Source organism: Podarcis gaigeae (assembly GCF_964106915.1).
Source record: "Podarcis gaigeae genome assembly, chromosome: 5".
In the NCBI taxonomy this organism is placed as follows: domain Eukaryota; kingdom Metazoa; phylum Chordata; class Lepidosauria; order Squamata; family Lacertidae; genus Podarcis; species Podarcis gaigeae.
In genome coordinates this window covers 28,781,553-28,799,996 of record NC_139681.1, presented here as the reverse complement: position 1 = coordinate 28,799,996, position 18,444 = coordinate 28,781,553, and the positions used below count along the sequence as shown (strand labels likewise).

At 43.6% G+C, this 18,444-nt stretch overlaps 2 protein-coding genes across 3 annotated transcripts in view; one reads left to right on the top strand and one right to left on the bottom strand.

Annotated features, from left to right (window-relative positions):
- Positions 1-8,329, bottom strand: part of REEP3 (receptor accessory protein 3) — a 32,694-nt gene extending 24,365 nt beyond the window's left edge. Inside the window, exon 1 of the mRNA XM_083740529.1 lies at positions 8,190-8,329. Within this exon, the coding sequence (XP_083596655.1) occupies positions 8,190-8,221 (32 nt within the window). The 5' untranslated portion in view covers positions 8,222-8,329. The remainder of the gene's footprint in view (positions 1-8,189) is intronic.
- A 139-nt stretch (positions 8,330-8,468) lies between these two features.
- Positions 8,469-18,444, top strand: part of JMJD1C (jumonji domain containing 1C) — a 118,984-nt gene continuing 109,008 nt past the window's right edge. The window contains exon 1 of one of the 2 annotated variants that reach the window (XM_083740255.1): positions 8,469-8,542. The gene's annotated coding sequence lies outside the window, so the exon portion shown is untranslated. Of the gene's footprint in view, positions 8,543-12,562; positions 12,710-18,444 lie in introns of those variants that run through there. The other variant, XM_083740256.1, reaches the window with a different exon arrangement.

The window sequence follows — 18,444 nt, the reverse complement described above, 5'->3', positions numbered from 1 at the left end:
AAACACAAAATGGAATGGTGTATAATGTCAGCCCTGGTCAAACACTCTGCCCTTCCCTAGTAAGAGCACATACTAGGCCTTGAATCAGATACAGCCTCTCAGCCCTGACCTGGCTCTGACATTTACTGCTGATTACCGGTTGAGATTTGTTTACCTGCATTAGTCATGTGCATTTCCTTCTTAGGAGCTAATTCAACAGAACAAAAGCACAGGGTCAATGCTTTAGGAATCAGCTGGGAATGATAAACAGAGAAGAGGATGCTACTTATTAACAAAGTGACCAAACCATCAGTGTGATTCAGCTATCCACATATAAACTTCAGTAGGACTAATGAACTACAGTGGTACCTCAGGTTACATACGCTTCAGGTTACAGACTCCGCTAACCCAGAAATAGTGCTTCAGGTTAAGAACTTTGCTTCAGGATGAGAACAGAAATCATGCTCTGGCGGCACGGCAGCAGCAGGAGGCCCCATTGACTAAAGTGGTGCTTCAGGTTAAGAACAGTTTCAGGTTAAGTATGGACATCCGGAACGAATTAAGTACTTAACCTGAGGTACCACTGTATTAAAGCACAGGACTGATGAAATTTGATTTGGAACACTTTGCCCAGTTTCAGCAACCCATTTCTGAACATTTAGGATACTGCTATTTCTATTGCCATTTACATTGGAAATAGAATATAGCTTTCCCCAGGACCTAGAAATGGGACATTTAGGGCAAAGCCTATTAGTTTTCCAGACTGAAACATAATTTGCTATTTTATTCTTTTTAAGTCTTTAAGAGCTATTGTGAACTTCCAAAATGTTACCGATTACATCAGTTGGAGGAATTCATCATCATCATCGAGTGCTTGCCACATTGCTTCAATTGCACCACAACAGTTCATAATGGATAAATTGATCCAATGTGGCAACACTGGCAAAACATCAACTTTTTACTGAGTCTATAAGCATTATAAGATACAGATGTTAAGACAAAAAAAATAGTGAGCAACTACCATAAGCAAAGCTGAAAATAGTTGTTTCCAGTCTTACTATTTCACAACATTCATCTCTATCCCACTACCTAGGAGGATAAGCAGAAGAATGAATAATGAGGTGACTGTGAATGGTTCAAGTACACCAAGCTCTACTTCCCAAAAAAACCTGGGTCCATAAAAACTTTTTGCATAGTTTGGGTCATCCATAAAACTTAAAGTTATTGCAAAAGTGGAACCACATATGTAAAGAACCAAACAAGTTATATCGTTCTCCCTAAGAAAATGTCTAGATCTGAAGTCAAGTTTTTCAGAAATAATTTTCACTACTGGCCTTGGTACCAGCATCATTCTCCAAATCAGGAAATAACACTTCTGGTAGGTTGCATGAAGTTGCCAACTTCCTTTTAAGGATAAGGGTAGACTGTGAAGTAGCATTGAGTCTTCCTATTTTGACAGCTTCTCTAGGAGATGGACCTTGGTTTACATATGCAGAGACCATCTCCAAATCATCTGGAAGAGAGGCAAGTTCTCAAAGAGTATGGAAATAGCCTCTGATATAGAAAGGGCTAAGAACACAGTAAAAATCATAGGTAGCAACGGACTAGGAAAAATCTCTACAGCTAATTGTGAGAAAGGACACAGATCTCTCTCTCTTTAAAAAGCAGTGATCACATCAAAACCTTTATCCATCCATAATGCCACTTTGTTACAGTACAGCTTTGACTTGTGTTCAACAAGATCACTGGATATTTTGCAGACCCCTATAGCAAAATAAAACACAAGGTTTTTCCTTGTGTCACAGCCTTTCCCCCAGCAGTTTAGAAAATACTATCTTGTGCATGTTGAGCTGATTTTTTATTCCCAAAATTTGCATTAAGGTTTTAAACAGCAACTCTTCTCCGAGTATTAGAAGAGCACATAAAAGACAGATTTGTGATTGTACATGCAATGTTCTCTGCCTGGCACTCTTGAACAATTGTCTGACAAGCAGCCAAAACTGTTATCTAAGGACACCACCAACAAAGTGCGATTGTAAACAACTTTCTAGCCAAAAAGATAAATATTGGGCTCCAAATATATAGAAAAACTATTGTTCCTGATTACTCTGTGGCACTCTTTGCCACTCTAATAGTGATACTATCTCTCCCAATAACAGTTACACTTAAACATATTTAACTTATGTGCATGGCAAAATAAATAAAAAGAGGGCAGGGTTCTGGGAAAAATGACTTTGGCAAACCCATCTGCCATTAAACCCAGTGGGTTTTGTGGAGGAGGACTGGAAGAAATTTAAGGACTATTTACAAAAATATTGTAAATTGTATGAGTGTTAAGAAGATGTAAGATTATTAACAATATGGCACCATTAAGTTAGTTGAAAGGAATATGAAGATAAGTGAAAATATAAGAAAAGATAAATTTTGGATAAATATTATGCTAAAATTAAGCTTTTAAGGTTTGGATAAAATTATCTAAAAATTAGGGACACAATATTGGAAAATTATAATATAAGAATTGAAACAAGGTGATAAATTGCTGGGTAAAGTTTGAAAAACTTGGAACGCAGGAACGAGAGATGCGAGGAAGTCCAAAGAAGTGATGAAAATATGGGTATTGTAAAATAATATGTTATTTTGTTTGTTTTTTTATTGTATTAAGAAAATCTTTAATAAATATCTTTTTTAAAAAAACAAACAAACAGTGGGTTTTGACTATATGCAGTTTTGACTTTTGGCGCAATCTCCAGAAAGTAACCCCGTAACTGGGAAGGCACAGTTTTTCACCATTCCTTTGAGCCTTGTTTCAATTTACATAGTGAAGAATCAATTAATCTTTAGAACTCTTCCTCATGCTTAATGGAAGAGCATTATATAGCTCAAGAAGCAGCAGTAGCATTTTTGTACAAATCTACTATCAAAGTGCTGTACTGTCAATCTCCATTTATCACATATATTAGATATGGATGACTACCAATACTTGCTCTTCTTTTATAAATGTATGAAAGCAGGCATTGTCAGGACTATGTCCAAAGACTTCATAGCCCTTACAGCTTCAGAGCAAAAAATAAAAAAATTAAAATTAAAAAAATCTTCCAAACATGGTTGACATGAGCCACAGCTCAGCAGCATGTTTAACAAAAAAAGAAAGCCTCCTTGAGATACAACACAGAATTCTAAGCAAGGGCCGAATGCCAACCACTTTCACTGGCTGGAACAGAATTAGCATCGCTCTGCACAGCAGAATCCTTCATCAGCAATTCTGCAGATAACTGTGGGACGGATGTTACACTCATGTACAGTGATGCCCACTATCTATTCTATCAGAACAGAAGAAATGACAGGCATCTTACATCATAGGACAAGTATCCCATCAGCCCAGTGCTTCTACTTCTTCCTCTCAGTAGCAGTTTGCTAGCATGTCTTGTTGCCAAGAATTCTAGTCACAGCATCCCTTGAAATTCCTAGTCCACAGACATTGCCTATCTATAGCAAGTCATTCACCTACGAAGTCCTGGAATATTTTTCATGGTTCAGTGGCATGATTTGCCTTCACAACAACAGATGGGTCTACTTTTAAAACATATATAAATACTGAAGACTGATTTTAAGGGACAACTTCCCTCTAAGGAATTACCTTCTTGGATTTCCTTTTTAAAAATCTAGCTGCTCTCTGAATGCTGCTTTTGTTTCAGTTCTTAAGGCTACAAAATTCACATTATACAAACATGCTGGCAGTTCACATTAAACAGAGATGCAAAAAGATTTTTTTTAATGTTAGGGCTATTCTAAAACATTCATTCTTTAAACAACATTTTAGAAAGCTGGATCCACATGAGTGCATTTTTGTACTGGAAATACCCTTTTGCTGCCAATGAAAACTTCTTTAAAACATTACACCATTTGAAATACAGAACTCATAGATGTGTATTTAATCCAACCCACCTGCAGTTCTCTAAATGTCACAAACTCCACCACTTAAAATTAAAGAACATGCAAAGATCCTTCTGGTTATTAATTACACAGCCTCTCTGTTGCTAATTTTACCGGCTCCTCCTTTTACACCCCTTCATTACATACTTCTACCCACAAGCAAACTTCAAAAAAATCTACTTTGCCACATCCTCTGGTCAAGTTAAGAGTCAGCCAGTCTTCCTTCCAACTTTGAAGCTGCAAAGGTGGGTGGGGATTGCCTGGGTAGTTACACTATTCCTCATCATATCCCCAGTTTCCAAGTTGGGTAGAATCATAGAGTTGAAAGGGACCACTGAGGGTCATCTGGTCCTACCCGCTGCTATGCAGGAATCCAAGCTGAGGCTTATTTGTCAACTGTGTGGCCAAGGCACCTTAAGAACCTAGGCCATGAAAGTTAACTCTTTTTGGAGTATGTAGAGTGTACTCAGGGTTGACATTGTAGTACTCTGCAGAATGAACACATAGTGAATCACCTAGCTGGTGAGATCAACATGACTCCTAGAGTGGCGATCAAAACTATCTCATTCAGAAGCCTGCAGTAACACATCTTGGAACACATCTTGTCTCAGAAACAAGACAAGTCCACACACGCCTCTAAATATAAGCCAACAGGCACAACATGGGTGAAAATCCTGAGATTCTCCCAGACACTGCTAATATTTAGTTACTAAGGTTTTGTGTTTTTTTAAAGAAAGCTTTCTTCGTCCTAAAAAATGCCTTTCATTGAAAGGCAAGGTTTTTGAATTTAAGGTTTCATAAACGTTAACTTTTACTGACTGAACACCTTACCCAAAACTTATATTTAGTAAATGGAAAGTCATGTACTATTTATTGTGTGTTACTGCACAGACCTGCTAAAGCCCCAGCTTTAGGGCTTGAATGCTACCTCCCAGCTGTAACCATTCACATTCATCAATATGCTCAAGGATAGACATATTTCCATGTGTTAATGTTCCCACTATTTGGTCATTGTCAGCCACAGAGCAAAAACAACAATTCTCTTTGACACTGCCACCCCAAGGACCCCCCTTCCTTCCTTTATTAACAACCATACCAGCAGCTACTGTTCTTTCCATTATCAAAACCCATTCAACTGGGCCAACTGTTGCCACAATAGATCAGATTTCTACTCTTCTAGTTTTGTTTCTGAGGCTGTGAAAGTAGCAGAGAAACCTCCTGCAGAAAAACAGACACACTTTTGCTGTATCATCCTCAGAACTCTTGCTTCCATGGAAGCATCTTGGAAGAAGAAAACTAAAAGGTCCACAGTGTGTGCATGAATTAGCATGCAACTACCATTTAATTTCATGTGTAAGCTCTTTAAGAATTCTTGGGTGGATGCCACCTGGAAGCTGGGGATGTGTCGGTTTTTAATTCATTAGTAAGCCCTAGAACATTGTCTCTTCTCACCAACATTAGCTTCACTTCCTCATTGGGTGGAATTCAACATCATGCTCATCTAATAATTCAATCTACCCCAAGATTTCAGCTTGCCAGAGAGAATGACACCCCCCACCCCTGTGCTGTTCAGGGGGATCTCCTAACTCATCCCCCACAATCAACTGGGGGGGGCACAGGGGAAGGAAAGGGGAAAGCCCTGTTTCTCAAGCAGACATCCTTACACAGGACTTATGGTGAAACGACTGGTTAGGTGAATTCTGCCCATTTTGTTTACTTTTAGTGGAATGGTGTTCTAATCTAATTAAATTAAGCATGCACTGTACATACACGGTATGCAACGTTATTAGGTTTGTGCTTCTATTGTGCTAAAATCTAAGGAGTTACAGGAACCACACAGACTAATCAGCAAAAAGGAATGGTTGTTCACCTTAGGCAATGAATTGCTACTTCCATAATTAGTCACTACGGATGTGCAGTTGGGAGGATAATTTTTAATGTAGGCTTGCAAATTTGCTGTAACCTGCAAAGCTGTTGTACACATGCACCAACAGGAGACCAATATTAAAGTTGAAAGACTGATTTAAAAGAAAACGTTCACAAACTCTTGGATAATGCATACCTTCAAAGCTGCAACTGCTGCCACCTTCAGTCCATATATAATTTAGTGGATCTGATATAGTACTGCCTGCTCAGAAACGTTTCCATGAGATGACAGTTTCATGGTTGTCTGTGCAATTTCCACCTCATACCCATCATTACAGAATTCCAAATATCTGAAACATGCCTACTGGTTGACTACATGCATTTAAGAAGATATATTTACCATTTAATTGCTTGCTCACATGGCAGATACTCTCAAAATGCCTGGTTTACATCACAATTTTATTCACTTCAAGTGTGGGCCTCATAAGGCCACATCACTTTGCCCTTTGAACTCGAAAAAAGAGTACTTAAAAGAAAAAGGGTAGCTTGGTGTTGTCGGGGCCAGAGTTCTCTGCAGCAAACAGAGACCTACTCTTTTCCAAATCATAGCATGTGTATGCTAATTTATATGGCTGACATAAAACATTTGATTGTTTTTATACCACAATTTTAAAACAGTCCTCAGAATAATAGGCACTGTTTGTTTTTTAAAAATCACACTGTATTTAGAAGTAAATTATATGGGTTGCCAAATTAGTATTTAAGCTGCCACAAGATTGCCATTTGGGACTGGAACTACATTTACCAGATTACATTCTTATAACCACTATAAATTCTTGTTAAACTAGGTTAAAATCACTACAGCATGCATTTAAAAGCCATTCTTTAATCATCTAAATGTTGAAATTAATGGATAATATATGGGATTTCTCAGAAAAATATACCTTCTTTCAACACTTTGCCCAATGACCAAAAAATGCTTATCTTTCAATAGGAAAAGTACACTAACTTTTCAATTACAGCCGCCTCCCCCATGATGGCAAAGGTATTTCTGATAAAAACACAAAATGGTGTATCCAAGGTCCAGCCAAACCCATCACTTCAAGTCTCTTTATAGGCAGTGGACATTCATCTATCTCCCAATTAGTTTCTAAATCGTATGAATTTAAGCAAAATGACAAGGATGAAGACCTGGCATTGTTGGGTCATATTCATCAGTAGACCCATCAGTATTATACTAATAAAACCTGGGTTTTTTATATAAAACGGGGGGAGATCTACAAAAATATAAGGAGCTTCTCGTTTACAGAATATCACGGCACCATGTTTACAAATAAAACTTATGAGCCAGCAGTCACATAAAAGCTTGTTTAGAGTCACTGGCTAGGGCTCAGTCCCCAAACCGGTTTTCAATGACAGGGCGAAGCTCTAGACAACAAAGGTGGCTGTGGCCTCAAGCGTGCCTTTACTGGTTTTAGTGTGGTGTTTTAAATAGTTGTGACCACCTCTGGATCATAGAGTGAACAGGAATCATAATCAGATTTTTTAAAGATGACCATTATATAATTTGAGTGCCACCCAATGACCACAATGATATACTGTATACACATATCTAAAGCTGAGGGGAAAGGGTCTCTAAAGTTAAACAGGCTGCGTGATTGCCCCCCCCCCCAAATCTGAGAAATAAAAAACTGCTATGACTCTTCCCCGCTCCAACGCATCTCCTCCTCTCCTTACACAACATGTCTTAGGGATGGGCTCAGTAGGTAGAGCACGATAATCTGAATCTCAGGGTCATGGGTTCGAGGTTCCTGCATTGCAGGAGGTTGGACTAGATGATCTTGTGGCCCTTTCTTACTCTACAACTCTGTGAATCTATGATCGCACGTGAGGTAGGGCAGCCTCTAAACTTGGCCCTCCAGCTGTTTTCGGACTAGAACTCCCATCATCCCTAGCTAACAGGACCAGTAGTCAGGGATGATGGGAATTGTGGTCCCAAAACAGCGACACCGAGAGCCAAGCGGGCAGCTCCCTGTAACTCGAACTCGCAAAATCCCCGCGTAAGTTAGGGGCGCGCCTAAGAGCACGACGAGGCGCATAAGGATTGTTTTCCCTGCACCCTAAAATGGCCATGCGCTGGATGTGGGGACCGGCGCTTTTGCGGAAAGGCCCACTTCGCTCCACCCTAAGTATCAAAGCAGCAGGAAGTCCCAGAGGGCACTTCTATCATCCCCGCTGTGCGCGCAAGCGCAGTAGCGCCGCATTCTTCTCCTCCTCCGGCCGCCACAAGCCTCAGCGGCGAGAGAGGCAGGAGCGAAGATGCCTCCCCCACCCCCCGCGCGAGTCTGAGGGAAAAGTCCGTTGGTACCGGTCCCTCTTGAGGCCCCGCTTCCCTCACCCTCTCCACTTACACAACGACTCGGGAGATGATACACGACACCATGTTGCCGCCCCGGCTCCGTGGGCGCCGTTTCTACCTTTAACCGTCCGTCAGTCCGTCCGTCCCGCCAGCCGGAGCCCTACCTCTCCTCCCCGCTCGCCACTTTCCGCCGAGCCGGGCACCGAATGGCCCCGGCCGCTTCGCCCGACAAACACAGCCTAAGCCCCGCCCTCCTCCCGCCTCGAGCATCACAATAGGCGCGGAGGCCGCGCCTCCCCATAAACGGATTGGCTCGCGCCGCCCAGCCTCATTCGCCCGCCGCCTGCCGTCGAGCTGGGCTGCAGCGCGCATGCGGCGCGCCTCTGGACGGCGAGGAGCGGATGGGTATGTAAGGAGCCGCAGCTATGCGCCGGCGCAGTCTTTTTCTCCCCCCCCCCTTTGCTGGCTGTGTGGTGCCTTGTAATGTAGGCTGTGCTAAACCTCTTTCCCGTAGGGTCGCATGCGGAGTTATTTATTGCTTTTTGGAGAGGGGTGGGGTGGGGGAGCCGGCTTAGTTTGCCGCAGCGTCTCGTGCACCTTAAAAAAAAAAAGACTTCCCAAATGTTTATCTTGCCATTAAGCATCCGATGGAGGCGCCGCAACAAATGCAGCAGCCTTTCAGGTGCCCCAACACAAGGCCCCGGGTGGCTTCTGCTCGTGGTTCGTTGCTTTGCCCCGTTCGCGCCCCTTCTTCCTTGTCGCTGCTCTTGAAGCGGCCTCTGGGGATAATCTTTGCGCGATGGATCCGCGTCGCTAAGGCTGGAGAAAGCGGCGCCTTCGTTTCCGCACGAGGCTCCTTTCTCCTGGGGGTTGTTTTCTTCCCCCAGCCGCGTCAACGTTTCCACCCCACCAAACTGGGGAGGAGGCAGCCGATCTTCTTGGGTGCGGCTGGAGAGGTGAAATTGGAAAGCGAGGAAGTCTTGGGAAATGCCACTTTTGCACACATTAAGCTCTGCGCGGTGTTGGCCTTGTTTGCTCATCTTGCGCCCGAAGCCTTTTCTCCGCCGCAAAGGTGTCTCTGACGTCGCCCTCGTTAAACAATCGGAAAGCCTTGCTGATCTGCTGCAGATCGGCCAGAGATCTCCCAGTAGATCCTGATCCACCTTCTGCCCGCCCCTGGTAAATGAAAATGGTGACAGCATCCTGGAATGACTCGTAGTTTCCTTTCTACTGAACTGTTTCAAACGGTTAAATATATGCAAGGATAAATTTGTTTGGCACTGGATTTGGGCATAATTTGCAATGGAAGTGTTAGGCATTAAATAGTAGAATGGGGCTGAGGGGGGGGGGGAGAGGAATCGTAAGCATTGGTACACACAGAGGACAAGGAACAGCACTAGATCTTTTTTTGATGTAGTTTTCTCAAATTAGTGAAGAAATATACTGAGACATACAAATCCCACATGCTGGCAGTTCTTGCACTAGTGCTTTCTCCTCAAATATAACCTTGTGCTATGTTCCAAACTTGGCTTCCTTCCTCCTATTGTTCAGTTCTGTAATCCTGCCAATAAATAATGTGTGTTGTAGTGTGGAAATAAATAACAACTACAGATCTGCCTGTCTGACAGGTAATGAAGATGAGTGTACTTCCTAAGCTTCTTCAGGACATGTGAAATCCTGTACTCTTTTTTGCAACTGTCCTTTTCTGATCAGATACCAGATAACCCAATTCCAAGTTTTGCCTGCTTTTTTTCTCTTCAAGGGCCATGCATAGCGCCTTGTAAGGAGGACACTCTCATAAGGTTTCTGACTCTTAGATATCTTTTTTTACAATCCAGATTTGCAAAAATAGCAGGAAATGATGTAATGAAAGCTTGAAGCTGCAGCATACATGAACTGTGATTCATGGAGGTGAATTTTGCAAGCATGATTGCTGTGGTGAATTGCCCACCCCGCCACCAATTTTAGCATAAGGGAGCAGAGGAGCAGTGTGTGATTTGGCAGACTTTGTGCTGGAGTGTTGTGTCTAGAAGGTAAAAATGCATGAAAAGCAAACTTTTGAGGTTTCCACTGTTGACGTCACTGTTTTTCAAACAGTGGTGTGGTCTGCTGAGCAAAGGTGGCCATGAGACAGAGAAGTCTGGGTGGAAGGAAGGAAATATGGTTTCCCTACTCTGAGGGCAAAGATCCAGAGGAGGAGGTGCTGAGTGAAATTAGGTTGTGAAATAAAAAGATAGTTGAATATTTACTATTAATAAGTAAATAAATAGACTGGGAATTGAATGGCAGGGGATAAAATAGGGTGTTATGGGAGGAATAAAAAAGCATGTGAAAGGACCAGGGAAGGGTGTGTGTGTGTGTGTGTGTGTGTGAGAGAGAGAGAGAGAGAGAGAGAGAGAGAGAGAGCAGTTATGGGCAGGGGAGATAATGTGTAAGTTGAGTGTAGAAGGAGAATTGGGGAAAATATGGGCATGGGGATGTAAAGGGGAAAATATTTTTAAAAACCATTTTCCAGTAAATACCATATTTTTTACTCTATAAGACTCACCTTTTCCCTCCTAAAAAGTAAGGGGAAATGTGTGTGCGTCTTATGGAGCGAATGCAGGCTGCACAGCTATCCCAGAAGCCAGAACAGCAAGAGGGATTGCTGCTTTCACTGCGCAGCGATCCATCCCTCTTGCTGTTCTGGCTTCTGAGATTCAGACTATTTTTGTTCTTGTTTTCCTACTCCAAAAACTAGGTGCGTCTTGTGGTCTGGTGCGTCTTATAGAGCGAAAAATACAGCACTTCCTCAAATTGGGAGGCTGAGTCAGTACCTCCGCAGCTACAAGGAAAATATTGGCAAATAATTTAGCATTTTTTTTAAAAAATGTAATATGTATAGGAAGTGATGCCAGCTGATTATACCAAATTGCCACCATTCTGTGACTGACTTAGTGAGCTGGGAGAGTCTGAGGCAGAGGGAAGTCCAGATCAGGCAAAAAAGGCAGAGATGAATGAAGAAGCATGGGGGTCTCCCCCTTCTGCTGTGACAAACTCCTCTCCCCCTTGTCTCCTAGGACCAAGGAAGGCATGAAGTGGGAGGAGCAAAGGCAGGCGTGCAGTCACAGTCTCAGACTGCTTTGGGGGGAAACCCTGGAGAGGAGGAGACTTGGGTAGCTGCGGGAAGGCGGGGACCTTTAGTCTCCACAGCTGCCTCATAGGAGCAAGATATTTGAAGAGAATTGCTGTGTTCATTAGGCCTGGAACTCCTGTGCAGATCCTGTTTAAATAATTAACTTCACCTCCTCGGTGTGATCCACTGCGAGCTTCCGGCAGATAGATTAGGTAAATATTTCATTAAGAACATAATAAGTGTTCTGCTGGATCAGGCAAAAGGCCTATGTCTAAATCTCTTTCCAAGCCTTCCAGGATAGTTGCCATTGTTACATATTGTGGGGGCGAATGTGCCTTCTTTTGATCAGCTAATCTGGATTGTATTTGCTTTGCTTCAGGCAGGGTGTATGTGAGTCCAGGCAGGATGTGTAGGAACAGTCAGAGAGATTTCTGGTTCTCTGTGCAATACCTACAGAAGTTGGAATGTCACTAACAGTGCCACACGATTGTCTGCCTGAGGCAGCAAATTGCCTGTTGCTTACCTTTGAGTTTGCCATCTTAAATTAATGTGAGAGGGTAGAAGGCAGGTGAGATAAGAAGTATTTGACTGCAAATGTTAAAGTCCCGACTGTAACAAGGTGGTGAAGTAAACCAGAGTCCATGGCACTCTAGGGAGGCTTGCTTATTAGAAAGATACCTGTTATGTATTGGGTTTAAGCGCAAACGGGCCTTGACCCAAATGGGTTGCACCGTGGGGTTGAGCTGTAGGGAATTCGGGGGTCCGTTGTACAGGCCCAGGGTTCCATCAAAGACTGATGGAAACTCCTGGCAGATCGATTCAAAATCTGCCCCTGGGGAAATCTGATAAAGCCCTGAAATACCCAAGCCTAACGGCCCGAACCATGCTAGGCCTAGAAGGCTAGTGAATGGGCCTTCAGTTATGATGAGGTTCAAATTCTTGGTGTACTTCTTAAACTGGACCTTGAAGGTGCCCATCCCTTTTAGCTGGATTCTTTTTCTCTGTAAGTCCCATAGCACTACAGGGGCCGGGCAGAGAGGAGGACCGCCGTTAGGGCAAAGCTCTTTCAGAGTCTATCTTGAGTTGTACCCTAAGCTTATTGGACCCCAGGGAAGGAAGTTGAAGTACCTGGCTGGAGAGGTGGACTGTAAGTCCTCCTCTATGTAGGCCTTGTGGACATGTTGCTTGGGTCGTGCTCTGGAGGTCTTGGAGCCGCAGACTCGATCAATGTGCCCGGTCTTCTCACAGCGGTGACATGTGGCATCCCAAAACCTGCATGTCCGACGCTCGTGGTTTTCTCTACAGCTGGCACAGGTCCCTTGAGGTGCGTCAGATGATGGCTGGTTCGATGATGTGCTTGTAGCTTGGGAGCAGTGGTGTTGGTCGGATCGGTCCAAAGCTCAGTGGACATCCTCATTGTGGGAATCTAAGGAAGAGGATCCGTCTCTCTGGATGCGGTGAGTTCTCCTTTCAGTACGTGGGCTGTGGGCCGCCTCGTGGGCATTTTCCTTCTCAAAGGCCGAGGCCATATTCATTGCTTCCATCATCATGAAGTCATCTTTTGCCAGCAGCTTGCGGCGGAGATGGCTGTCTCGCACGCCGCTGATGAACCTTTCGAGAAGTCATTATACAATGTCTGTGAATTGGCAATACATCGCAATCGCCCAGAGTGCTGTGATGTATTCACTTGCTGACTCTTGCACTTGTTGCTCTCTTTGTGCAAAGGCATAGCGGCGGTGGTTCTTAGTTGGCTGAGGTACGAGGTGTCTTGTCATAGCCTGTGTCAGCTCATCGAAAGTGCATGCCTCTATGTCCCTGGGTGCCATCAGACCTTCCAGTAGAGTGATGGCAGAATTTCCTAGCACCGTCAGTAGCACATCCACCTTGTCTGCCTCCCTAGTGAAGCCTTGTAGTCGGACGTAGCTCCTTATTTGGCGGAGCCACTGCAACCATTCTGCAGGATGGCTCATATCCAAGTCCGATGACAGCCGACTATGACTGGTGGCCATCCTCGGACCTGGACCAGTCGCTTGTGCAATTGTGGGTGGTTGCGAAGGCGTGGCAGGTGCGGCCTTGTTTCTGGGACTATTTGCTGAGTCCAAGGTGGTGGTGGGGCCGCGCTTACTGCGAGGCGGCAGGCTGTGGTGCGCGGTCTTGGGCCTCTGGCAGCTGGCAGGAGCTCATCAATCCCCCTGCATCACCAATGTTAAATGTTCGGAAAAAGTCAGAGGCCCAAGGCAGTATAAGTTCCTCAACTACGTTTATTCAACATTTGTCTGCGACAACAGCTCACTCATAGGAAAACAAGAACCGAACTGACTGGACAACACAATAATAATGCTGAGCATGAACTGACAGTTGGCAGTTGAAAGAGCATGCACTTACTTGCCATTAGAACGTTCGTCTACCAACACTTACTCGATTGCTTAGAACGCGCCTTGTAACATAAAAAGTGTTAAACCCAATACATAACAATACCCTTGAGTGGCTATAACAGGGCATCAGATATAAGAAGCCAGGACAAGGCTTTGGGCCAGGAGAAGGTTTCTGCATCCATGGGAATGGGAGCTGAGAGGGTATGCTGATCAAAGAGGTAGGGAGGAAAGGAACAGCTTAAATTGTTGGTTGTCAGAGCAGCTGAGAGGCTGTAAAAAGAGCCCTGCTGGATCAGGCCAAAGGCCTCTCTAGTCCCTTGTTTTGTTCCCATGATGGCCAACCACATGCTAATGGGAAGCCCTCCAGCAGGACCTGAATACAATGGCCCTATTCATACTTGTGTTCCCCAGCAATTGCTCCTCAGTGGCATACAGTCTCCGATACACGAGCTAATGAAGAGAGCCATCATGCCTAGTAGCAAATGATAGTCTTAGTAGTTTTTTAAAGCTGCCCAAGTTGATGGCCATCCTCGCTACATCAAATACAGTGGACGCTCGGGGTGCGAACGTAATCCATGCGGGAGGCACGTGCGGGTTGCGATTTGGGGCTTCTTCGCATGGACAAAGCGCGATTTTGTGGTTCTGCGCAAGCACCAAAACCTGGAAGTAACCCATTCCGGTACTTCCAGGTTTCGGCGCATCAGTAACCCGAAAATGCGCAACCTGAAGTGTCTGTAATCCGAGGTTTGACTGTAGTAACTAATTCCACAGGTATGTGAAGAAGCACTTCCTTTTGCCAATCCAAATATCCAACCATTTGCCTTCATTGAATAGCCCTGGGTTCTAGTATTGGGAGAGAAGAAGAAAAAACTGACCCCACCTACTTTCTCTCGATACCATAAATAATTTTATAGTGCTCTAACATGTCCTCCCTTATTCGCCTTCTAGGCTACAAAGCCCCAAACGCTTTAAGCTTTCCTCATTGGTGAGTTGCTCCAGCCCCTTTATGAATTGGGTTGTCCTTATCTGCTGCACCTTTTCCAGCTCTGCCTTACTAGAGTTACAAAATAAAGGTTTCCAGGTGCCTGCTAGTGCTGGAGTTGCTGTGGGATTAATTCTGCTGTGAATCTTGCCTCGTCATGCTGCTGTGCCCCTGTAACCTAGGAAGCTGCCTTCTAGTCAGATCATTTGTCCATCTGGAATCAGCTCTCTGGGGATTCAGACTGGGATCTCTCCCAGCCCTACTTGGAGATGCCAGGGATTGAACCTGGGATCATCTGGATTCAATCAACTCAACGCTACTTGTGCGTTTAAAATCATATTATTACAAAGACGATACATACAATACCCAGTACTCGCAGAAACCAATCCTCTAAAAGGGGTGGGGTTGCATTTTCTTCCGTTTAGGAAAAGAGGTGTGCAAAACAATTAAGCACTAGTCAAACAAGTTTTAAGTTGTTAAACTTATTTTGCAATGTAAGTACATTTACCAGTTCTATGGGTTACATACGCTGAAGCTTGCATGCAGTCAGTTTCTGCTCATGAGCCAATCTTATACCAAAGTGTTGCCCTTTATGGGGGGGGAGGCCACAAGAAATAGCTTTTGCCTTCATTGCCATGGTAACAGAATCCTTAGTGGAAAGCTGCATTTACATTTAAAGAGACACTTATAAATGTAAACACAAATAGCAATTAGGTGTCAGTTTTGTTACTAAGAGTCTGTCATATCTCATAGAATTTGAGCTTCAGTATAAAGAGGTACAGCAAAAGCTTGTTTATCAAACAGGAATGAAAACTGAAATGCAACTGCAATTAATATCAAGGAGAAAATCAAAGGCTACTTGGAATCTGAAAAATAGAAACTGAATTAATTACTTATCCAGAACGAATTTGGCATTTGTTTCTTTAGGAATGAACTGTAACAGATTTTGACGCCTATCCATTTTCAATCTGAAATTATTTCCCTATAAAATAGCAATTTTTAAGATTCCATTAGAAATGACAATATGCTAGTGTTTCTCAAGCTAGAGGGCAACTGTCCACACCCTGAAGGGAACATCAGCAGGGGCTGTGCAAACAGTTGTATATGCCTTACTGGTACTAGGCTTGTAAACAGTCCAGGCTCAGCATTTCTCAATCATCTTTGTGGCAGTCACACATTGTGTATTTAGCAGAAGTCTTCCTTTTAACTCTTTTATACCTGGTTCCTGTGCCTGCAAGATGCTGTTCCTAATACTGAGCCTCTTTCATGAGAGTAACTGTCCTTATTGCAAAGCTTTTCTGTTTTGAAATGTTTGTTTAAAGTCTTTATATCTTTACCACACAATCTTTATATATGTACCCCACAGTGGTTTACAGCACAATTTAAAACAAAACAATAATAAAATGCACAGTAATCTAATGAAAGGTAATAGACAAATGGCATGATTTGCACGGGAAATCATCGTTAAACTAACAATGAAAGCAGCAAAAAAAAACACACACTCCAGTTCCAATGTTTTAAAATATAGCATCCTCCTAATACCATTTTAAAGTATACAGCATTACAGTTCCCGAAATTAGAATAAAAATGGCTTCACCCAGAACGTAAAACATATCAGTGGGTACCAGGCATGCCTCCGTTGGGAGAAAGACCCTCATCCTCCCATATCTGGGGTCTGGAGCCTGTGGTTGTTGCTGAACTGCAACTCTCATCATTCCTGACCATTGTCCATGTTGCCAGAGGAAATGGGAGTTGGAGTCCAGCAATGCTTAGAGGGCCTCAGAGCTGTGGTTAATAAGTGACTTTTTTGCAGAAAAAAACAGGCTGTAGAAATCCTCGGTGTTGAAAGACCTGGTGTTTCCGCCACCTCTCTAGTGCACTTTTCCTGCTTCTGTCTCATTTTCTCGTCCTTGGATCTGCCCATATGCTGCACTATTTGTTTTGTTTTGCTGCCTGCATGCCACACGAAACAGACAGCCTACCTGAGAGGCGCTTAAAAAACGTGTGTGTTGGGACAGTGGAAGGAGCACAGGAATCACGTGTCACACATTTTGCTGCCTGCCAGCCACAATGAACAATCAACAGGCAGCTGCTTGGCTTGAAAACCTGGAGTGAGGGGAGAAATGCGGGAATCTTCCCATTGTTGTGGTTTTTCTTCTGCTTACAGGCATGTGGAACAGGAAGCGGCTTGAGAGGCATCTGAGTTGAATCTGGCAGTGGGATTGTTCCAGGGTTGAGTTGGGGGAGCAGAGGCCAGAGGCATTGTAAGAATGATGGTGCTAATAAGGATCACCTTTTTCCTGGTTGTTCCCAAGTTGTTTTGGGGAAAGCATTTCAGTGGCATCATTATTATCAACTTTTCCTCTTCCTCTGCTCACAGCAAGGATTATTCCCACGTCGTTTGAGGAGGGGGTCAGCGCAGTGCAAAGGCAGAAATAATATTATTCCCATGCTTCCCTAATTTTGAGAAGCTTGCAGATGACGTTCGGCTTCAAACATCAAACTTATCTAGGCCAGTATTGCTACTCTAGTGAGTTCTTAAACGTGGGTGTTTTTTGTGCAATAGGGACGCAGGTGGCGCTGTGGGTTAAAGCCTCAGCGCCTAGGACTTGCCGATTGAAAGGTTGGCGGTTCGAATCCCTGTGGCGGGGTGCGCTCCCGCTGCTCGGTCCCAGCGCCTGCCAACCTAGCAGTTCGAAAGCACCTCCGGGTGCAAGTAGATAAATAGGGACCGCTTACCAGTGGGAAGGTAAACGGCGTTTCCGTGTGCAGCTCTGGCTCGCCAGATGCAGCTTTGTCACGCTGGCCACGTGACCCGGAAGTGTCTCCGGACAGCGCTGGCCCCTGGCCTCTTGAGTGAGATGGGCGCACAACCCCAGAGTCTGTCAAGACTGGCCCATACGGGCAGGGGTACCTTTACCTTTACCTATATTTTATTATTATTTGTGACTATGTATGTGCATGGCTGGCTGTAGTTACTAAACATTATTTCTGGATTCAGTTGATTTTTGTTTTCTAGCTCTAATCTGTAGCAGCATACCAAGACTTAACAATGTCTGGAAAAGAAAATGTCTTTTCAAACTTTTTTTTAAAAAACAAAAATAAATCTGAATAGATTTTTTTATATTTGAACAATTCTAGGTTTTCGTCTCTTTTCTTTTTCTGCTCTTTTTTGAGGCAGCAGCTATTTTGTGTTAAGCCACACCCCGGCAGCACCAAAATTCCCAATCTGTCCCCGGATTTGAAAAGGTTTTCAACCACTGATGTAGGCACTACTGACACTGGTCTGACTCAATAAAGGCAGCCTCCTGTGTTCCTATTCAGAGCTACGTTGCCTAGGAACATGGTTAGCACCTCATAATAAAAACTGGATTCAGCCCATGGCATCAGAAGAGTTAATGGGTTAGGAGAACCTGAAACAACTGGAAGCCAACATTAGCTGAAATGGTCTGTATGAATAATCTGCCATGGTATTTTCCTATTCAGATGCCCTCCACTTTTTAATCACTTCTTATGGGCTTTTCTCTCAACCAGACAGCTGGGAACACACCTATAGGTTTATTTTATTTTGACGGACCTGCCCTTAGTCTTGTCAAAACCCGCCCCCAGCATTTTGCAATTACAACTCTTCTCTCTCTGTTTTTTATTTAATCATAACATTTTTGCTAAAAAGAACCTCAAAGCACACACTAACGGCCTAAAGCATTTGGAGTTGCAGTTTCAAACTGAAGATTTTTAATTAACCTCAGATTAAATTAGTTTGATTGCATCCCAGTAAAATGCAATGTTTTCCCTATTAGGTGGAGCCTCACAAAATAGTGTGATCTTACTGTCT